Below are 23,414 nucleotides of genomic sequence, written 5' to 3' on the forward strand. Positions count from 1 at the left end.
GGTTATAATTTATGTTTTTTTTTTTTTTTTCTCTCTTGAATGGATGTTAGGAAGAAAACAGACACACAGAGGCTAAGAAAAGGAAACTAACCTTTGCTGTATGTTTACTCTGGGCCAGCCTCTATAGAAAGCAATTTTTAAATTCTTACAAGAATTCTTTATAGTAAATAATGATTATTCCCACAGGACTGGGCAGATGCAGAGAAGGTAAATAATTTGTTCAGGATTACACAGCTACCAACTGGTGGTACCTGCATTTGTACATGTGTTGGTCTCTGTAAAAAGTCAAGTGTTTTTTTTTTTATCTTAAACAGTTCCAGAGTACTGAGATTTCTTAACTTTACCAACTTTTGTCTGGTAAAGCTCTTGCTCTTATCTAATTTCCGAAGATACATGGTAGAGTAATTATTCAGGCTTGTTGCAGCCATTTGGTGTCAAGCAAGACCATGAGTTCCTCCTATAAGACATCTCACAACAAATGCTATGAGAAAGGTTATGATTGTATGTCAATCTGCAAGAAGATTCTGAGATCCCATATTAGTACAAATTAATAACTAAGAATTTTTAAACAAAATTCACATCTGCTTGTAAGAAATTTTAGTGACTGTAATTTTGTACTCCGGTACCAAAAAAGTCACTATCCTTCATGTAGTAGAGATAACACAAGCTTTACAACTGAGTCTTACATTTCCTTTCCTCCTCAGTAGGAAAGAAAACAATAAAAATTTAGAACTATAAAGCTTTGTTTTCTTTAAAACAAAAGCAATCACAATAAATGGCACAATAAAAGTGTTATTAGAGGTGACAGGATATATTGCATATGCCAGCTAGTATCTTTTCTCTAAGTTTAGCAATTTTCAGCCAACTTGGGCTGACGTGGCAAAAGGAGATTCGTGAATAAAATATGCACAACAGGAAGGAAGCAGCTGAGATTCTCCTCCAGGAGTTCAGTACGTATCATCACCTAGAGTGCCATAGTCCTCAAGAGGAGAAGCCACCTCCTTCTGGTCAACAAAGGCTGCCATATCAAAGGTGGACAGATTTTAAGGAACATACCATCACTGCTTCTTCAGTAAGATGTCTAAGAAGTTGTTTTAGAGGGTCTACCCCTTCTTCATGACTTTGTAAAATTCCAGAAGAAAGTTCAATCCAATCATTGTTAGATAACAACTAACAGAAGTTTATCCTTTTTTTCTCTCCTGATACAAACCCTCTCACAAACACCAAGTGATATGGAAGACAGTTTTTTTTTAGTATTTTCTGTTCAGAGCTACCAAATAAGGACATTTTGAATTGCTGGAACTAATCAAAAGTTCGAAGGAAAGATTTAGTTTCTATTCTGTACTTTTTGAAAACAAGTTTGAGAAACCAGAGTAGTATATATTAAGGAGAAATCAAGAGCAAAATACTATCATGCAGGCATATATGATTCCTCAGGGAGAGACTGGCCAGCTGAAAATGAAGCAATATTTGGTAAGGATGACAGAGCAAGCGAGAAAAGCCCTTCCGCATGAAAGGATTCAAAGTTCTTTAATGATTTCCTCATGGAAACACATTCCTTATGAGTTTACATTAATTTACAACCTATTTTAAATATTTCAGTAAGTTACTTCTGAAGCTCTTTTTCACAATAATTAATTCTGTTCAAGCTCACTGTCAGAAATAAATGAAAGATTTTAAAGATATTTTTACTTTTTACGCATAGGGGAAGATGTCTTTCACATTAAGGTAATCAAATCCATTGCTCTTGGGGTTTTGGGGGGTAGACTTAGCAAATCCACAAAGAAAACTCTCCTAGAACTAATGGAATTAGATTACCTTTGAATTCTCACCCCTACTTCGAATAGTCACTAATTCCTTTCTTTGCTCTTTTGGTGTTTGCAAAGGGGTTCACTAAAGCCTGAATCGATACAATTTTTGGCTCAGATCGTGAGAGGTCTATGCCGGATGGCTATGGGTTTCTAAAATCCCAGTTGCTTGTGGTAGTTTTCCCAGTTTGCCTATAGGGTTTGGGGATCAGCAATTTGAAAGGGCTACAAACTTGCGAAACAGTTTATGCATGGGGGCAGAATGTTCATCAGCGTGACCCAGTACTAAATACACACATTATAGGCATTTCTATTCTGCACAATTTGCCACACAGCACTAGTTTCTGGGGGTGTGTGGGGGGAGACAATGGCTTATAAAATGCTTTTGAATGCCTAAAAAAGAAGGAGAGGTTACGCTACGACTCCGACTCCTCTGCTTTCTTTTTTGGAAAGAACCATCTTAGTTACTTTAGCTGAGCTCTGCCGAGAGTAAGCAAAGTGGAAAAATCAGAAAATTACTTTTTTTTTTATATGTTTCTGGGGGCAAAAGAGAGAGTGGGAGAAACTAAATGGAAAAAAAGTGACAGTGAGATTATGTGAAAGAGCAAATATGCAAGTGGATGAAGACAGCTGAGGAATAATGCAAGAGGTATGAAAAAAAGCAGCAAGGAAAGAGCCATGATGATAAACTTAAAGGGAACTGCAGAGCAGAAAGAACATCATAAATAATCACATTTTCAAATAAGACTAACATATCGGTTTCTGTGACCTGGGTAGAGCACAAACCTCCCATGATATTTCCTTAGCATTTTGAGGCACACAAAATGCAATTTTCAGCTCAGGCATTTTATTCTTCAATGTAAACAAGCTTTGGGTTTTTAAAATACATATCCTAAAAGTGTTTTCATACAGAATACATATATCATAAAAATCTGTCTTGTAAACTACCGAATCCATGTCCCCCCAAGTATCCATCGTGAAGACTCACCACGGATCGATAGTACCTTATGGTAGAAATTGACACGCTACAGCATGAAATGTCTGTTACCAAAGGCAAATAGGATTTTTTGAAGTACAGGACAAAGAAACATCATAGCCAATTTTGCCCAAACTCTAGGAAGGAAGTGTTATGAGGTAGAACTATATTGTTAATTAGTTTCAAATGCTTTGGTGTTCCTTTAAATCTTGCTAATTAAGAGAAATCAAGAGTGGAAAATAGCCCCTTTCTTATCTTCAAGGAATAAAGATGAAAGAAAAACAGAAAATGAAACCTCTTTTCTTGTTCTGCTCTTTAAAACAGAGCCCCAAGAAAATCTGCTTGTGCTCACAGGAGAAAGCCCCAAGTATTTACAGAGGGGGAGGGGAAGGAGGCGGGCTGAGAAGCATAATTAGAAGCAAGTTTTCACATTTTATTAAATTCCTCCACCAACAAAATGCACTTAGAGGTATTTTAAGTTAAACCAGTACTTAAGGACTATGAAAAGCAAGATGATTGCATGTTTGTGGAAGAAGAAAGGGCAATTAAGAAAACCAGGCCAATTTAAAATGCCATATAAATAAAGGCGACCAGAAGTTGATTTAAAGTTTGTCTTCTGTAATTTGTCTCTCCTTTGTCGTGGCACGCTCAGAGAAAGTGAACGCGGGGGACGGAGGGGGGCAGGGGAGGGGAGGGGTGGAGGGAGGGAGCCTCTCGGACCCTCCTCCTTCGTCTCGCTCCGTCTCCCTCCCTCTCCCACCCATCCGCCCTGCCTTCCCTTTGCGGACTCCATCGGCTTCTGATTTGGAAGCACGCTGATTGGCTGGAAGCGATTCAACGCACGCGGGGCAAGAGAGCTTTGTCTGAGTTGAAGTGAAGTTGTACAGATCTTAGACTGGAGTCAGCAATCACGGGCGCTTGGTCTGCAGCCGAGCGGAGAAAAGGAGAAAGAATCGCTGGGGAAAGAGCCACTGCAGCCTCCGCCGGCGCCCTGCGATAGATGGACGCCGACTGCACAAGGGGGAAAACGCGGACGTGACACTCTTTCGCCTGCCAAGAGGACAAACAGCCGCACAAATGCAAGGACTGGACTCCATGCCGATTATATCTGGAAGTCGTGACACGGTGTGTATAAAACAAAAGTTTGCGAGCTGTTAATTGCTGTGCTGTGTTATTAAGAGACGCTTTCAAGTTTCGAGTACCAAATGTAGCCTAGCTTTAAGTTGCCAAAGGAAGCTGAGGGAATTGCTTTGCTGTTTTAACTTGCTCTGTGAGAGGAATCTCATAAAACTGACCGATGTACCAAATGAATGCTAAAATGCACTTTAGATTTGTTTTTGCACTCCTGGTGGTATCTTTCAACTCCGATGTACTGGGCAAGAATTTGAAATACAGGATTTACGAGGAGCAGAGGGTTGGATCGGTAATTGCAAGACTATCAGAGGATGTGGCTGATGTTTTAGTTAAGCTACCTAATCCTTCTACCGTTCGCTTCCGAGCCATGCAAAGGGGAAATTCTCCTCTACTCGTGGTCAACGAGGATAGCGGGGAAATCAGCATAGGGGCAAAAATTGACCGCGAACAACTATGCCAGAAGAACTTGAACTGTTCCATAGAGTTTGATGTGATCACTCTACCCACTGAGCATCTGCAGCTTTTCCATATTGAAGTTGAAGTGCTGGATATTAATGACAATTCTCCCCAGTTTTCAAGACCTCTCATACCGATTGAGATATCAGAGAGTGCAGCAGTTGGGACGCGGATCCCTTTGGACAGTGCATTTGATCCGGATGTTGGGGAAAACTCCCTCCACACGTACTCTCTCTCTGCCAATGATTTCTTTAATATCGAGGTTCAGACTAGGACGGATGGAGCGAAGTATGCAGAACTCATAGTGGTTAGAGAGCTGGATCGGGAGCTGAAGTCGAGCTATGAGCTTCAGCTCACCGCCTCGGACATGGGGGTGCCTCAGAGGTCTGGCTCATCCATACTAAAAATCAGCATTTCAGACTCTAATGACAACAGCCCTGCTTTTGAGCAGCAGTCTTATATAATACAGCTCTTAGAAAACTCCCCCATTGGCACTTTGCTGCTAGATCTGAATGCCACTGATCCAGATGAGGGCGCTAATGGGAAAATTGTCTATTCCTTCAGCAGTCATGTGTCTCCCAAAATTATAGAGACTTTTAAGATTGATTCAGAAAGAGGACATTTGACTCTTTTCAAGCCAGTGGATTATGAAATCACCAAATCCTATGAGATTGATGTTCAGGCTCAGGATTTGGGTCCAAATTCAATCCCAGCTCATTGCAAAATTATAATTAAGGTTGTGGATGTTAATGACAATAAACCTGAAATTAACATAAACCTCATGTCCCCTGGAAAAGAAGAAATATCTTATATTTTTGAAGGGGATCCTATTGACACCTTTGTTGCCTTGGTCAGGGTTCAGGACAAGGATTCTGGGCTGAATGGAGAAATAGTTTGTAGGCTTCACGGACATGGTCACTTTAAACTTCAGAAGACTTATGAAAACAATTATTTAATCTTGACAAATGCCACGCTGGATAGAGAAAAGAGGTCCGAATACAGTTTGACTGTAATCGCTGAGGACAAGGGGACACCCAGTCTCTCAACAGTAAAACATTTTACTGTTCAAATCAACGATATAAATGACAATCCGCCCCACTTCCAGAGAAGTCGATACGAATTTGCAATCTCAGAGAATAACTCGCCAGGGGCGTATATCACCACTGTTACAGCCACAGATCCTGATCTTGGAGAAAATGGGCAAGTTACATATACCATTCTGGAGAGTTTTATCCTGGGAAGTTCCATAACTACATATGTAACCATTGACCCATCTAATGGCGCCATCTATGCCCTCAGAATCTTTGATCATGAGGAAGTGAGTCAGATCACTTTTGTGGTCGAAGCAAGAGACGGTGGAAGTCCAAAGCAACTCGTAAGCAATACCACAGTTGTGCTCACCATCATTGACGAAAATGACAACATCCCTGTGGTTATAGGACCGGCACTGCGCAATAATACCGCAGAAATCTCCATCCCCAAAGGGGCTGAAAGCGGCTTTCATGTCACAAGAATAAGGGCAATGGACAGAGACTCTGGTGTGAATGCTGAACTCAGCTGCTCCATAGTAGCAGGTAATGAGGAGAATATCTTTGTCATTGATCCACGATCATGTGACATCCATACCAACGTCAGCATGGAATCTGTTCCCTACACAGAACGGGAGCTCTCACTTGTCATCCAGGACAAAGGCAATCCTCAGCTGCATACCAAAGTCCTTCTGAAGTGTATGATCTTTGAATATGCAGAGTCTGTGACAAGTACAGCAATGACCTCAGTAAGCCAGGCGTCCTTGGATGTCTCCATGATTATAATTATTTCCTTAGGAGCAATTTGTGCAGTGTTGTTGGTTATTATGGTGCTGTTTGCAACCAGGTGTAACCGAGAAAAGAAAGACACTAGATCCTACAACTGCAGGGTAGCGGAATCAACTTACCAGCATCACCCAAAAAGACCCTCCAGGCAGATCCACAAAGGGGACATCACACTGGTGCCTACCGTCAACGGCACTCTGCCCATCAGATCTCATCACAGACCATCTCCTTCTTCATCTCCTACCTTAGAAAGAGGGCAAATGGGCAGCCGGCAGAGTCACAACAGTCACCAGTCCCTCAACAGCTTGGTGACAATCTCATCGAACCACGTGCCAGAGAATTTCTCATTAGAACTCACCCATGCCACCCCTGCTGTTGAGGTAAGATCATACCCTCCACCTATTCACTGACAAAGTCAGCTGTTAGTGATCAGAAGTTGTGTGTGTGTTAGTTCTTAAACGTTTCCATTACTAAGTAACAATACTAAAGATATGCAAATTAAATAGGATACCAGTTACGTTATGTAGGTATAGCAAGTATACACACCTTTTGCATACTGTCTTAAGTTTTTCATAAAGAATTTACTTGCATGTACCATGTGTAATATTGAAAAGTAAATGTGAAGCTAGCAAAGGACTATCTAATTAGAGTCCCCTTATCCTCAGATTATGATACTTCAAGCTAGAAATAAACAGGCTTGCTATATTCTCAGTAGTTGTGGTCTCTAAGAAAAATAAAAAACTGGGGTCTCCAAAATCCCATCTCAGTGCACGTGTATTTGTTCAGCTTTTGAAACGTTTCTGACATTATTTTAACTACATGTGTTAGACTGTATTTTACAGCATTTTCCATGCATTTTTATAACTGATCACTTGAATCTGAACTATAAGATAGAAGGAATCAATCAGTTTTCTATAAAGGAGTCCTCTTTCAAACAGAGAATGTCAGCTGTACAAGAGCATCCACATTTCTCTGGGTTGTATTTCAGTTCTGTTTGGTGGCTGGCTACATGGTCCTTCAGAGTCCAGCATATGTAAATCTTTAAAACGGAGATAGTATTAGAAGACAGAATTAGATAATTAGCGTGAACTAGTGAGTAACTGTATTTGCTTGCTTCAAGCTTTTGAGTACTGGGGGATTTGTTTCCAGGAATCAGTACTGTCTGTTTCGTTTCCAGCAGGTCTCTCAGCTTCTTTCAATGCTTCACCAGGGACAATATCAACCAAGGCCAAGTTTTCGAGGAAACAAATATTCCAGGAGCTATAGGTATGAATTTCCCTTGTGCTACCTATTAAGTCTCAGACAACACGAATGCTGAAGACTAAAAACTATACTTTCTCTGATTTCTCTTTCTAGATATGCCCTTCAAGACATGGACAAATTTAGCTTGAAAGACAGTGGCCGTGGTGACAGTGAAGCAGGAGACAGTGATTATGATTTGGGGAGAGATTCTCCAATAGACAGGTTGCTGGGCGAAGGATTCAGCGACCTGTTTCTTACAGATGGAAGAATTCCAGCAGGTAAGAGCGTGGTGATAGATAAATCCTTATTTTCAGATCGACTACACCAGTGAAGTGAGCAATTTCTCCCGTGCTTTTATTTCTCCTTTGTTCTTTGCACTAAAGTATCTGTAATACACACACCATTAGCCGTGAACATAGACTGAAACAATTTTAAATTGTTTAATTAAAATTCATAGTAAACAGTTGGTAGAGAAAGGGAATAAGCAGGAGAGCTTAAGAGGACAAGAAGGAAGGAGTGGGGAGAGGAGGAGAGAAAACGACCCCACTCCCCTCCTCTCTCTACCCCATCTACTACCGCCATAAGACACTCTTGAGCAACTCTGTAAAATTACTGGGTGGTTGTTTTTATTCAGAGAGCCTGTTTTGGTGCCTAGTGGTGAACTGGACTATAATTTGGAGGACACATTTCCTGTGATGGGAACCAACTCGCATAATCAGAGATTAAAATACACCAGGGAATGGTACACTTTAATCACTAAAAATAGGAGAAAGAATGCATCTTTGTAGGTGGTAGGCATGGAATAATTTTGCCACCTTTCATTTTATATGTCCACTGTAAATGGACGAGGAACAGAAGTCCAAGAGGGGAATTTATAACTACACAGCTAGATGGAGGAGACCCTATTAAGTTACGAGCTATGTTTTCCTTAGACTCCCTTCTCTCTCATCGTGCAGTAGAAACTCTCAGATCCCACAGAGTAAATACTGACTGCATCACTGTAGCAACCCTGTCACTAAAGACTGTAATAATATATCAACCCTTAGAAACATATTCCTTTGGCTACTTATGTTTCTAAATTCCACGGAATGTTGATCAAATAACTGTCACTTGACAAATGAATAAGTGAAGTGATAAATGAAAGAAAGGCAGAACAAAACTATATTACCTTGCTGAGTCCGTGGAACAACTGCTGTCTAAGTACAGATAAATAAGAGAGTTTAGGAAATAGACATGGGAGAGCTTCAGAGAGCCAGAGAAATTCAGTGGAAATCAGTACATAGGAACTCTCTCTCTCGTAAACTGGAGTAGTAGTGGCGGCAGTAGCTGCAGCAGTATTAATATTAGTCCTAGCAGTCGCAGCAGTGGTTACCAGCGACGCCCTAGTACTTACTCTGGGCCCATGAGGAATTCTATACCTGAACAACCTCTTGCAACACTTTGACACAGGAATTAATGGTGGCGGTAATAACAGTAGTGTTCATATTTTCTTTTTAGATTTGAAAACTGAAGCTTATAAAGGTTAAAAAAAAGTATCCAAAATCAAGCAATTTGTACATGATAGAGGTGAGATTTGAACCTATCCCTCTACTCATTAAACACTAATCTATCAAGAATAATATAAAGTAACAGGTTTTTATTTTTTTGTAGTATGTTGAATGTCATGTTCTTACATTCTAAAGTTTTACAGTACTACTGTCTGTAACCTATTAAATGCTGCTTATCTAATTATGCTATTACCGTAATAGATACTGCATTTCTGGCAGGATGAATGTATGGGAAGGACTTCTAGTGGCATGAAGGGCTATAATCAATGTACACTGAGAGCCGAGACACTTAACAGTCACCCATGGTGTCTTTTTCTTTTTTTAATGCATAGACTCCCTAGACCCATTTAAAGAGAAATCCTTGAAAACCTAGTGGAATACCTATGGCCTAAGACAACGTGCTCAAAGAGAAACAGTTTTATCTTACCCATGAAATGAAAGAGCGGGCTGAGTTCCTATGATTCTGTGATCCTGATAGAACTCTAATTTTGAATACTGATCCCTAATTTTGAATAAGATGATGTCCCAAATTACATTATTTCATAAAACATAACATCATGGGTATAATATCAATTATCTCATTATATATGTTATTTTTTCAATGGTAGAAAGTTGACTCATTGACACAATTCTATCAGTATAGTTAAAAGGAGAATAACTGCTCCTACTTAGATAACCTTGCCATTTCTGAGCCTAAATTATACCTTAAGTCCTTTTATAATTCTGAGATTGTATAATTCAATAGCTAATCATGGTCTAATTTTTTAAAAAAGGGCACGACGCCTCTTTCACTCTAGCCTATATTTTCAAAGTTACCACCACCAGCTATGTTTACGGCAGGAGAGTGACCTAATGCTTGAATTAAAGTAATTAAAATAAATGTTAAAGAATAAAGACATCTGGGAAACAACAGGTAGACATTGATAAACTCTAGATAATAGTGAGTCTTATTTAGTGAGTAACTTGAGTCTCCTCCTAAGTTACATTTCTTTTCAAAGTTAGAGGCTTACCATTATATTATCACCAACACCAGTGAATATATAGATAATTCTTTACAAAAAAATTCCATATTTACACAATCATACTTAATCTGGGTGTGTGTGGTGGGAGAGCTGGGGTATGATGTACTGCAATAGATTGTATCAGAGTACATACACTTCTGCCTGACTAGCAACCTGTCTCTGTGTGGGGTGTTGTAGAAAGTATTCTAGAGGCATAGAGCACCAGGAAATCTCCAATGATCCATAAAATATCTTAAGCTTTATGCATGGCTGGCTATTAGAAATGTGCATAATCAAATATCTGTACAAAGATAACCATCCCTTAATTATGAACAACATTCTGATGATACATCACCCATATTCTGGCTTATTCTTCCCCATGGCAGCTTCTGCTGGTACATTAGGGTGTAAAATTTGTGATTTGTAAACTTTATATTCCCAGGAACTATCCCAAGTAGAAAAAAAAAATAGTAAAAAAAGTAAGTCCACATCTGAATGCCATTAACAGAAATCAGCACAGTTTTTCTAAAGCATGAATATTTTTAGAACTTCAGTGTCTTATTCCAACAATGTTTTTCCTGCATTAGACTGTGATCAAATATAGATTATGTTATGGTGCTCTGCCTGCCAACAGGGTCATTTCTGGTCATTCATGCTATTAATTCCCACAGGAGGATCCTGCATTCTGAGCAGTAAAGTCAGCGCACATTTTTGTCTGTTGGCTCACGTTTGTCAACATACTTTCTTCCTTACTCAGTCAACTTTGAACCACAACACTACATACACGCTTGCAAAATCTCGCTTTTCCCAAAGTGTCAGCTGCACCAGGATGTTCTTGTGATACTCCTCCTTGACTGGGCGCATTCCATTTTTTTATCATTGTGTCATCTGTGATTACTTAATGCAAACATTTGTCTTTAATTCTATGTCCTCATCATTCTCATGGCTGGTATCCCACTTCCGGCCTTTCTTCCATGGCTGGTTTTCTGTACCAGCACATGAATTGATATTCACTCTCCAGTAGCTTCTGTCCTTGCCAAATCTTTCTTTCATACAGCTTGAACAACGTTTTCAGAACATTTTAATTTATACTTTTTGTTTCAAAAGCAATAATTGACTTTTGTTGCCTGGAAACACCTAATTCAGCTATTTATCTGGGCATTCCAAGGCCAATGAAATCCACTCCTAGCTTATTAACTTTTTTTTTTTTTATCTTTTGCAACAGGCAGAGCCATCTCTTCAAGTAACACACCGATCCTTTGCTCATGTCACCTTTCTCCCTGAAAAACTGGCTTCTCTTCACTTTGTCTTCTATTCATCTCTCAAAGTTTGTTTCAAGCTGCTCTTTCTTTAACTACTTCAGCATCCGCCTCTACTCTTTTTTCTTTTCTTTTTTTAAATTTTATTTTTACTGAAGTAGAGTTGCTGTACAATATTATATAAGTTATAGACGTACAATATAGTGATTCACAATTTTTAAAGGTTATACTCCATTTACAGTTATTATAGAATATTGGCTATATTCCCCGTGCTGTACAATATATCCTTGTAGCTTATTTATTTTATACCTGTTTGTACCACTTAATCCCTTACCCCTATCATGCCTCTCCCCACTTCCCTCTCCACTGTTAACCACTAGCTTGTTCTCTACCTCCGTGAGTCTGCTTCTTTTTTGTTATATTCACTAGTTTGTTGTAGTTTTTTAGATTCCACATATAAGTGACATCGTATTTTTTTTTCTTTTTTTAACATGCCCTCATCATTGTATAGTTTGGCACTTTAACTGGGCATTTATGACCTCATTTGTAACACTTGATTATTCTTATACCAGAAGCCATTTGAGGGCAGGAAGCTATCATAGCACTTTACATATGGCAGGCTCTTAATAGATAATTGATTGATTACTCAATGACTAATGGCTTGATAGATGTTAGGCATACGTTTTTCTCCTTATGTCCCATGCTTGCTTCCTGCCCTACCTATAAGGTCTAGCACAGGGGCAAAATTGGCCATCATGCTGTGGGAAAAAAGAGTTCTCTATTTCTCCATGACTTTCCCTTTCCAGAGGAAATTTAACCACCTGACAGAGTTTTCAAGGAGCAACAGGAAGGTTGGCCACTTGCACCACTAGCCAACAAGTTCTGGTTCACTGGATATGGTGTGGAACATCTGTGGCACTAAGTTACATGTACACTGAGGATGATTTCGAACAGTTGAGTCTCAGGAAAATGGTTGAAAATACCAATGAAATTAAGAAATGCCCTCTTCTGTGTCACTGCTCTTCCATCTCTATTATTTTGGCCCTCCTTCTCTCCATTAGTCTTTATTCATCAATTTTTCATATTTTTTGAATTTTAAAATTTTATGTTAATTAACTTTTTTATTACTAAAGCCCCATTAATTTACTGTGAAGTTATAAAATAGCATTCCCTGTCTAAAAACTCCTATGACCAAATTTATTTTTAATATGAACTGTTTGAATCACCCAGATGGTACTGATGGTTATTTTCATTATGTTCAGCTCTCTAGAAAGTTGATCATGCTCAGAATTCTTAGAAGCTTGTGTAATTTTTCCCTTTTCCCCCTGTCATTAAACATTAAAACAAAACAAAGCCAATCAAACAATTAAGTCCTTCCCACAGAATTAAAGACCAGAAAACAAATGATGAGGTGTCATCAGGTCTGTTCCCCTTCCTTCTAAAAGGATGTGAGTAAGATAATATGGACAGGTCTTCTTTCCAAATTCAGAGACTCAGGGAATTAGGAAAAAAAAATTCATTACCACTTTGATAGTTATTTCAGCACGTAGAAAACCTCACTGCTACGAAGGTATTCCAGTTACTTTCAACACATTTTGGTTTTGTCCACATTTAAATGATGAACAACGATAGTTGGTAAATATTTCCAAAGAGTAATAATGCATTAAGTCCGCACATCTAAACATCTTTTTATTCTTGCTTATTTAAATTTAACCCTTCTTCATAGCAAAATGACACAAGGATTCTCAATATTGCTGTCTCTCTCTCATGCCCTTGTGATTCCTATGGGATTGGCATTCACACTATCCAGCATCTTCCCTACCTTGAATTTCTAGCCTTCCTGGCAAGCAGACGTTTATTCTCACAGTTCTAGCTCTCATTTTTGTCCCTCAACTTACCCCTTCTCTATTAAAAATTGAGGCCCAGAATGGATGAGGTATAAGGACAGAATTATCTTCAAGGCTCAAATGATGAAAAGCAGTGACTTCCACACCTTTGAACAAAGTCCTTTACTTCTCCTTTCCTGAAAGGCAACATTTATTCTTCACTTTTCTTTTTTGTGCATAAATCTTTTCCAAAATTTTGTTTTAAGGCATAAGAACACTAAATATGGGATCTACCCTGCTAACAAAGTTTTAACTGTACAATACAGTATCATTAACCGCAGGTACAGCGTTGTACAGCGGAGCTCTTGAACTTAATCTTGCTTAACTGAAAATGCATGCCTGTTAATCAGCAATTCCCCATTTCCCCCTCTCCCTAATCCCTGTTAACCACCATTTCACTCCTGGATTCTATGAATTTGACCGTTCTAGATGCCTCATATACAGGGAATCACGCAGTTATGTGTCCTCCTGTGACTCGCTTATTTCGCTAAGCTTAATGTCCTCAAGATTCATCCACATTATCACATATGAGAGTTTTCTTCTTTTTTAAGGTGGAATAATATTCCATTGTATGCATATACTACACTTCCATTAAACATTCAGTGGACATTCAGGTTGTTTTCACATCTTGGTTATTGTGAACAGTGCTGTAGTGAACAGAAGAATGCTAATATCTCTTCGAGATGCTGATTTCAATTCTTTTGGATAAATATCCAAAGATGGGATTACTGGCTCATATGGTAGTTCTCTTTTTTAATTTTTTGAGTAACCTCCATATTATTTTCCATAGTGGTTGCACCATTTTACATTCCCCACAACAGTGTACAAGGGTTCCCAAGTTTTCCTCACCTCCCCCTCACTTGTTACTGTTTGGGTTTTTTGGTTTGTGTTTTATTACAGCCATCCTGTAAGAAAACTGGTTTGAGGTGATTGCTTATTGTGCTTTTCGATTTGCATTTCCCTGACGATTAGAAAATATGTAGCGAATGCCTACTCTATGCAGACACTTTAGACCTTTCCCAGGTGCTGTGGGTACACCAATAAGCATACTGGACAGCTAGCTTCCCCTGACCAGGGATTTGGCATTGTTCAAGAGTCAGCCTTTTTTTTAAGCAATAACTTGGGAGGAAGAGAAATCTTTCTTAAGTAGCCAGATCTACAGAATTAGCTCTGAATATGTAAGTATGGCTGATATCAATCCAATTTTCATTCAAATCTAAGATAATTACTTTGCATTTTCTGAATTCGGTCATTTGCTCTCAAATGAAGTCATGATATTGAAGAGACCTAAGCTGTCACTGAAAAAGATGGACGGTTTGTGGAGTATGTTTTACATCTCCACATTTCTTGGTGGTTCTGTAGTTTAGTTATCGCATTTGCCAAATTTAGAGTTTTACCCTCTTCATTCTTCTGCTTTTCTCATATCATCGATTATTTTCTAAGAGTGTAACCACTCACATTCCAACAGTGCATCATAACATCTGGAAGAACTAACCAATGGTTTTTCATATTCTTCATCTTTTGATGACTTTTCCAACTCTTTGAATTTCAAACCTCTAAAAGACTTCTTAACAGGGTAACTGCAGATGCCTGGTATTTGAGGATAATTTGCACTGCTGTTTTAAGGAACAAGTCGATAAATAATCCAGCATACTTGTAAGAGAGATTGATAAGTATAATTACCTGATAGCTTATTATATTCTCAATGCCTCCATTAAAAGTAAAATAGGTCAGATAGACCTCAATATCTGGAAGGTACTCAATGGTATTATGCAAGGTTTATCTGGTGGCATTCTAAAGTTATGGATTTCCCCTTACAGCTCTGGGTTTTTATAGAGTTTATGTTCAGCAAATATTTCATCACCCACACCTTAGCTCTTTTCCAAACTTCTTCATTAGTAAGTTGCCAATCCATTTTCTCATTACATGAGTAGCAGACGATATCCCTGAGAAGTACATGAGTCATAACCCTCCTTTGCTTATCTGAGAAACAAAAATATATATATATCCCAGGTTCATAAAACCAGCAGTCAAATCAAAGTTGTAACTGTAGTCCACCTCATATGTATAATAATGGGTTAGTATCATGGTCATAGTTTAAAATTGTCTTATTCGATGTTTTAAAAAAATAAAATGATAATTTTTTCTATTATTTTGAGTCACACGAAGTATAATAACGAATCCCCACTGCTTTCCTTGAGTACAGCTATGAGGCTGTGCACGGAAGAGTGCAGGGTCCTGGGACACTCTGACCAGTGCTGGATGCCACCTCTGCCCTCACCTTCCTCTGATTATAGGAGTAACATGTTCATTCCGGGGGAAGAATTCCCAGCACAGCCTCAGCAGCAACATCCGCATCCGAGTCTCGAGGATGACACCCAGCCAGTAGATTCTGGTGAGAAGAAGAAGAGTTTTTCCACTTTTGGGAAGGACTCCCCAAACGATGAGGACTCTGGGGACACCAGCACGTCCTCTCTGCTCTCGGAAATGAGCAATGTGTTCCAGCGCCTCTTACCCCCTTCCCTGGACACCTATTCTGAGTGCAGTGAGATGGATCGATCCAACTCTCTGGAACGCCGGAAGGGACCTTTGTCAGCCAAGACTGTGGGTTACCCACAAGGGGTGGCGGCCTGGGCGGCCAGTACGCATTTTCAAAACCCCACCACCAACTCTGGCCCCCCGCTTGGAACTCATTCCAGTGTGCAGCCTTCTTCAAAATGGCTGCCGGCCATGGAGGAGATCCCTGAAAATTATGAAGAGGATGATTTCGACAACGTGCTCAGCCACCTCGGTGATGGCAAACATGAACTCATGGATGCCAGTGAGCTAGTGGCTGAGATTAACAAACTGCTTCAAGATGTCCGCCAGAGCTAGGAAATGATAGCAAAGCATTTTTGTTTCCATATCTGTGGAAACAGGGGACAGCGAAAACCCTGAAAGAACTGGCATTGCCACATAGTTGCATTTATCATAAATGTGTCTGTGTATATTGAATATTAAATACTGTATTTTCGTATGTACACGATGCAAGTGTGATTATTTTAATCTGTATTTTAAAAATACATTTGTACCTTATATTTATGTGTAATTTAACAAATTTTATTTTTTTACTCCCATGACAAACATGCGTCTCCTAATCATGTAGAGAAACTAGCCACTGTTCAAACCTGATATAATATTCAACCACAAAGTATAAAGGCACTGCTTAGATTAGTTATGTTGGGGAAGAAATTGTTATGCTGAAGGAACAATCCCACTAAAGCATTATTCAATTCTTAGTTCTATTAAGTGATCCAGCTTCTTTTTTCTTTCACTTTTTTAAAAAAGCATCAAGAAAAATGTTTAACTCTTTTATTATTGTCGTTGTTATTATTTTTACTGGTCTCTACTCGTTCTGGTAGTTCAACTCTTACCGTAAAATTGAAACATGAGGTGAAATTTTATTTCAGGACTGGGAAGTATCTTTCACAGACAATGGCGTAAAACAACAGGACTAGAATCCGTTTTCTCACTCCCAGGCTCCTGCTACTCCAGGGCATCACACTGACCTGTTCTTGAGAATATTTCTCCTAAAGTATTATCATCTATTTATAATCAAGGTAAACAATGAATTTTATTCCATCCTTGTAATATGAGAGGTGCCCCAAGGAAATGGAATCTGTCTTTTAAATGGATAACAGTGTGTATTTTAATAGCCTAAAGTATTAATGGACAAAAACAATTATGTCGGTGTCCCTCCCAGGGTAGTAAATATAATTGATTTATCCTGAAACTCTTCTATTTGAATCTTCCCCTCTCCTCTCACAATACTTGAACATGTTTATTTTTTGTAATGTTTTTTGCTATAACTCTTCACTCTTAGCTTTTGTCTCTAGTGCATGATCTCATATTTTTGCTTTTATTTTTAGTATAAGAACATTTATAAATTTACAGTTTTTGTTATTGCAAGTCTGTTTTACTTGTTGTGTGACAAACGGCAAATTCTTTATTTATTGTGCTGTTATCTCTCTGTGTGGAATGCCTTGGAAAGGGAGATCGTTGTTATTATGACTGTTCTCATTTATGACCTAGCTTCTATTAATGTTATTTCTATGAATACATTATCTTGATTGTACTCTCCAGAAAATTTTACTGTCAATGAAAATAAAAGGAAAATTGAAGTAAAGTTGAAGAACTGTCCATACATCAGAGTCCTGTTCCTACATATATGTTCAAAAGTTTTGCATGAAGCATACCCCTCATGAGAGGGTAATTCAGAGTTGGGTTTTGAATAGTAGAGAGGGAATATTCAACTGGCTTGGAAACAAGAGAAACCACAATGGAAAAGGAATGAATTTGAGATCTGTAATGGAAATGAAAGCAGTCTACCACATTTCCAGTAGATTAAAGAATTGAAATGCACTTGAAGTGTAAAGAAAAAGGAATAATCAATAGTAACCACTTGAACATTTCTCAAATTATTTCTCAAAACATTTTGTGTTGTGTCAGGGAAAAAAGTGTACCCTTACAATGTTTCCAAGAGGTGAAAATATTATCTTCTTCGGTTTAGTAGTAGGGAAATGAAATACTAGGAAAGTTAAATAACCTTAAAATGGAGGAAACTCAGATATCTTAATTCTCAAATGAGTACCACATCAAATAGATGTGTTATGTCTTTCAAAAGGCACATTTTCCTTTGTAGAAGGGATTACAATTACAAGTGAAATTTCAGTTTATTTTTCAGTAGATTACACGCACCCATGCTCACCACATTGAAATACATTTTGCTTTTCAACTTCACTTCCCTTCAGTACATATTATCATTAAGAAAAAGACTTTCATAACTTCACTGTTCTTAATTTAAAGCACCAACCGTAATTTAGGAAGCAAAGCTGGAAATCAATGTTCGAATGACGTAAAGTAAATAAAATGCAATATTGTGTTAAACAGAAGACCTTTGTACATTGTCTGGACAGGAAGCATTCTGTGTCTCAGGCTCCTAGTTTCTCCACCCTCCCCGCTCTTCTTACTTCCCATGCCCCAGGTTAAGGGATATTAGGGCAAGCTTTTCACTTTTCACTCTTGTTCTTTTCACACGTAATATTATCTCAGTAAAGGCTGGAGTGTCTGGTGCCATGATAGCAACCTAACTTCTCATCAAATTTATATTTCCTCTTCTTTGATACCATGCCCTTCCTCAGACTGAAACAACCAAAAAGCACTTCAGTCAGGGATATCCCTTTCTCTTTGTGGCCCCAATGGATTCCCTTAAATGTTCTTTAGTGATAATCATCTTCCAATACTGTAATTTGACACTGAATCTGTTGCTTAACAAACCTTCCTTTTAAATGCTCATAGGATGATTAGAATTGGCTTTCTTCAGATTCCTATAAGTTACTATATTAACACGGTTATTCATTTAGCATTTCTTTCTTGGTATTCGGCAGATGGGGCTTATAACTCTGTTAAGCATTTAAATTCTTGTTCCTCCTGCCACACACATATCAAATTTACCACTTACCAATAGATAACTGTTAAGGCAAAAGACAGGTAAGTTACTGTCTTATTGGAGTCACTGAAGAAGTGTCATTTGTGAAAATCAGCTTAGCTTCCTTGTTTCATCCACTTGATAGCAGCTGATGTCAGAAAATTTTCAAAACCGAGTTTGAATTACTGACACATTAAAATTCAAAGAATAGTGAATCTATGTAAAATTTAGTTGTGTGGGTGAAAAACGGATTGTCTGACATAGCAACATGCAATCCTGCATGAACTCACAGAACTGATCCAAGACAATTCAGGCAATTTGCCAAACTATCAAAAAGTTTTGATGTCTCTGTTCCAATTCAATATATCTTGATTAAACATCATCACGGAATCAAAGATAAAAGGACACACTGAATAGGCAATAAATATTGCTATATAAAATTAAAGTCAAACCACGTGAAAGTCTTAAAGATTTGTGTTGAGTTTTAAAAAGGAAGAAGAATGCAGGATTTTTTTTTTTAAGGCCAGCATGTTGACTTCCTTAACTGCAGGTTAAATTCATAAAACAAAGCTATCATACATTTATAAGCTGCCTTATATATTGTGAAAGTGTAAGATGCCAAACTGATTGTAATCATTTTTAATATGTTAGGATGTCTCTAACTGTGAATGTTAGAAACATTTCTATGTGGTTATATAACATTTTAACTTAATAAATTAGGCATTTGGGCCACTGAAGATTCATCTCATTCAGTTTAGTTTCTAGAACAAGCAGTAAGTCACTTTTCTGAAATAACTGAATAATACCTAAAGTATTACATTACAATTGGAAAAAAAACTTTATTGCCCAAATTGTGGTTTCATTCTTCATCTGTGTAACTGGAGTCATAGTTAAGTACATACATTTTGTATACCAGAAATAATAGGACCTTTAATATAATCTAAACCAGAAAATAAGTAACAGGTAGGCACTGTATAATAGATGTGAAAACTATAGTCTATACTTCTCATTAATTTAACTTTTTATTATAAGATAGCTTATACAACTTGTGGGGCTGTTAAAAGAATTTTATGGGGAGCTGGTATTGCAAAAATTACTACCAGAATTTACTGACTTCCTGACTTCTAAAATTGCAATAACACATCCTACCCTGGCACTTAAAAATAATAGTTTTCTATTTCCTTTTATGACTTCTGAAAGTTGCTCCTAATTCTTGTTTGCTTTTTCAGATTTTATCTCTTCAACTTATTTATTTTATGGTACTCCTCCTTGATAATTTATCCTACTGTCCATATTTTATAACAATCTTCTCCAAATTTTTGCATGGATATAGTTCTTTATACAACCACCTAGGTTTTTTATCCATCTTTTCATGTCTTTCCTTTGTTATTAATATTACAGGGATCATATTTTTGAGATATGAAGCCAATATCTTTTCATTCTCAATAAACCTTGCTCTTCTGATTGACTAGTTTAATAGAAGGGTAAATTTATACAATTAAGAACAAAGGGGTCATTTCATTTGTTCTATGTTTTAAAAGGTTTTGAGTGCTTATAGACATACTAGCATAGACAATTTGACTTTTATTGATGGAGGAAATCCTTTTTTCTAAATATAAAACACTTCTCTTTATGTACTAAGGGTTAGGCTGGGAAGGGTGAGCTTGGAGTTTTACTATGAGCCAAAGTTAAGCGCAAGAGAATGAATATTAAGTAAGAAAGGTCCATAACCATAGAAAAGAAAGATAAGTTAGGCAACAGTTGAGAGTATAAAGCCCTAGAGGTGAATAAATTGAGAAGGGTAAAATGTCAGGCTTTAGTGTCTCTAGTCCCACTTCCAGCGATCTTTAGAAGAAGCTGTACAACAAAGCAATACCTCTGGGGGAAGGTGTTCCTCCTTTCCCAGACCCTCCCTGCTCAGGAGTGCAGACATGGAAGGAAGAGGTGCAGGTGTGTATGTATGACTCTGGGGAAGCACTTCTCCTCCTCTCTGCTTTGGATGGCCTGCAGATTCAGACTTTCTTCCTTACCCCAAATGGGGGAGAAACTGATAGTATCGACTGTATTACCTTTCAAAGTGCTTTTACCTAAATGAAGGAAACCTTTCTAAAAACCCCAGGTGCATTCTTGTTTTATTAACAGATACATTCTGCAGTTTAAAATAACTAACCACAAAATAGTCTAGGCAGAAGAAGCATAGACTTTTCCTTTGGAAGAAGACCTTCGTGTTAGTTTTAGGTTCCAAATAATCTATACAACTTCCAGGAAATCTTGTTACACTGAGATGCAACATCCAGAAATGGAAGTAAGAATATTTCATAAATTCTCACCAGAAAAATATTTTGCCAGTCTCTGCCTTGTGATTTGTATCTCTTCTGCAAATGTATGCCTGGAGGCTGTCAGTGTGGATTTTGTGAACCTCCTCTAGAGATTTTCGGTAATTGCCAAAAGTACAGGCGGCAACTATATGACAAGTCTAGATAACAATAAGCAAAGTAGCATTGAAGGAAAAGTCTACAAAGGACCAACCACTACAAATGACTTATTCCTTTACTGCTTTTTCTCCCATTCCTTTCTCCTCATTTTCTCCTTGGGTGGCATCTGAGTAGAGAGGCAGTATGTCAATCATTCCTTAATTCAACAAATACTTATTGTGCAATTACTGTCAGATAATGATCCAGGTGTTTGAGATACATTGTTGAACAAAACAGACAAAAAAGACATGAAGACCACTACATACCTATTAGAACAGCCAAAATCTGGAACACTGACAACACCACACGCTGACACGGAGGCAGAGCAACAGAAACTCTCACGCACTGCTGATGAGAATGCAAAACGGCACAGCCGCTTTGGAAGAGGCTGGAGTTTCTTACAAAACTAAAAATACTCTTATCGTATGATGCAGCAATTGTGCACCTTGGTATCTAAACAAAGAAGCTGAAAGCTTCTGTCCACACAAAAACCTGCACCCAGATGTTTACTGATGTTTTTCGTAACTGTCAAAATTTAGAAGCAACCAAAATGTCCCCCAGTATGTGAATGGAAAAATAAACTGTGGTACATCCAGAAAATGGAATATTATTCAGTGTCAGAAAGAAATGAGCTACCAAGTTATGAAAAGACATGGAGGAACGTTAAATGTACATTATTAAGTGAAAGAAGCCAATCTGAAAAGGCCACGTACAGTATGACTCCAACTATATGACATTCTGAAAAAAGACAAATCAATGAAGACAGTAAAAAGATCAGTGGTTGGGCTTCCCTGGTGGTGCAGTGGTTGAGAGTCCGCCTGCCGATGCAGGGGACACGGGTTCGAGCCATGGTCTGGGAAGATCCCACATGCCGCAGAGCAACTGGGCCTGTGAGCCACAACTGCTGAGCCTGCGCGTCTGGAGCCTGTGCTCCGCAACAAGAGAGCCGACGATAGTGAGAGGCCCGTGCACCGCGATGGAGAGTGGCCCCCACTTGCCGCAACTGGAGAAAGCCCTCGCACAGAAACGAAGACCCAAAACAGCCAAAAATGAATAAATAAATAAATAATAATTTAAAATGAGTATCTGGGGCTTCCCTGGTGGCACAGTGGTTGAGAGTCCGCCTGCCGATGCAGGGGACACGGGTCCGTGCCCCGGTCCGGGAGGATCCCACATGCCGCGGAGCGGCTGGGCCCGTGAGCCATGGCCGCTGAGCCTGCACGTCCAGAGCCTGTGCTCCGCAGCGGGAGAGGCCACAGCAGTGAGAGGCTCGCGTACCGCAAAAAAAAAAAAAAAAAAAAGAATATCTGCTTAAAGAAAAAAAGAAAGAAAAAGATCAGTGGTTGCCAGAGGTCTGGTAGGGGGAATGAATAGGTGGAACACAGAGAATTTTTAGGGCAGTAAAAATATTCTGTATAATACAGATATATATATAACTATAATATAATAATACTCTGTAAATATATAATGATGGATATATGTCATTATACATTTTCCCCAAACCCATAGAATGTACAACACCAAGAGTGAACCCTAATGTAAACCTTGGACTTTGGGTGATTATGATGTGTCAGTGTAGGTTCATCAATTGTAACAGATGTACCATTCTCATGAGGGATGGTGTTAATGGGGGAGGGTCTGCACATGTGGGTTCAGGGAGTATATGGAAAATCTCTGTACCTTTCTCTCAACTTTGTTGTCAGCCTAAAACTGCTCTAAAGTAATAAAGCCTTAAAGAGAGAGAGAGGGGTAAAGAGAAAAGCCAGCAGAGAGAAAGCCCCAGACCATAACAGTCATGACGGAACAGACCACACACACCATCAGAGCAGGCAGACACTTCATATCAGGTGCAATTTGCAACAGGACAGAGAAATGATCAGAGGCCCTGCTTTGTTAACCAATACACCCCCAGTGCCTAAAACGGCAGCTGACCTCTGATAGATGCTCAACAAATATTTGTTGAATGCAGGGATGACTTTATGCTTCTCCTTGAACCTGTATGCTACCCAGGGAGAAAGACTGAAAAAATATTGCATTATTACCATTAAAATTCTCAGTTATGACCCAAGCATGCTTAAGTTTTAAGCCTCAAGGAACTAAGATAGCAATAACGAAATAAAATTCAGTGTTTTCTCCTAGCGGCATGAATTGGAAATCAAGAAAAACTGAGACCAAATATGATTGTGTATGTCTATTTCTTTTTCGCTTTTTCTAAAGAACATTTTTTTATTTTTTTGGCCGTGCCGGGTCTTAGTTGCATCATGCGGTATCTTTAGTTGCGGCATGTGAACTCTTAGTTGCAGCATGCATGTGGGATCTAGTTCCCCGACCAGGGACTGAACCCAGGCCC

General features: G+C 38.6%; 1 protein-coding gene across 3 annotated transcripts; it reads left to right on the plus strand.

Annotated features, from left to right (window-relative positions):
- Positions 1 to 3,587: 3,587 nt before the first annotated feature.
- Positions 3,588 to 17,278, plus strand: PCDH18 (protocadherin 18). 3 transcript variants are annotated; one of them, XM_079920895.1, is made up of 4 exons: positions 3,588 to 6,568; positions 7,366 to 7,454; positions 7,545 to 7,708; positions 15,330 to 17,278. In XM_079920895.1, exons 1-4 carry the CDS (start codon positions 4,082 to 4,084, stop codon positions 15,995 to 15,997), a joined length of 3,408 nt encoding a protein of 1,135 aa, XP_079777021.1. In that variant the 5' UTR covers positions 3,588 to 4,081; the 3' UTR covers positions 15,998 to 17,278. The 3 variants fall into 3 exon arrangements, with proteins under 3 accessions (XP_079777021.1, XP_079777022.1, XP_079777023.1); XM_079920896.1 differs by having other exon boundaries at positions 7,369 to 7,454; XM_079920897.1 differs by having other exon boundaries at positions 15,421 to 15,652.
- The last annotated feature ends 6,136 nt before the right edge of the window (positions 17,279 to 23,414 follow it).

The sequence above is a fragment of the Stenella coeruleoalba genome (genome assembly GCF_951394435.1).
Source record: "Stenella coeruleoalba genome assembly, chromosome: 4".
Classification (NCBI taxonomy): domain Eukaryota; kingdom Metazoa; phylum Chordata; class Mammalia; order Artiodactyla; family Delphinidae; genus Stenella; species Stenella coeruleoalba.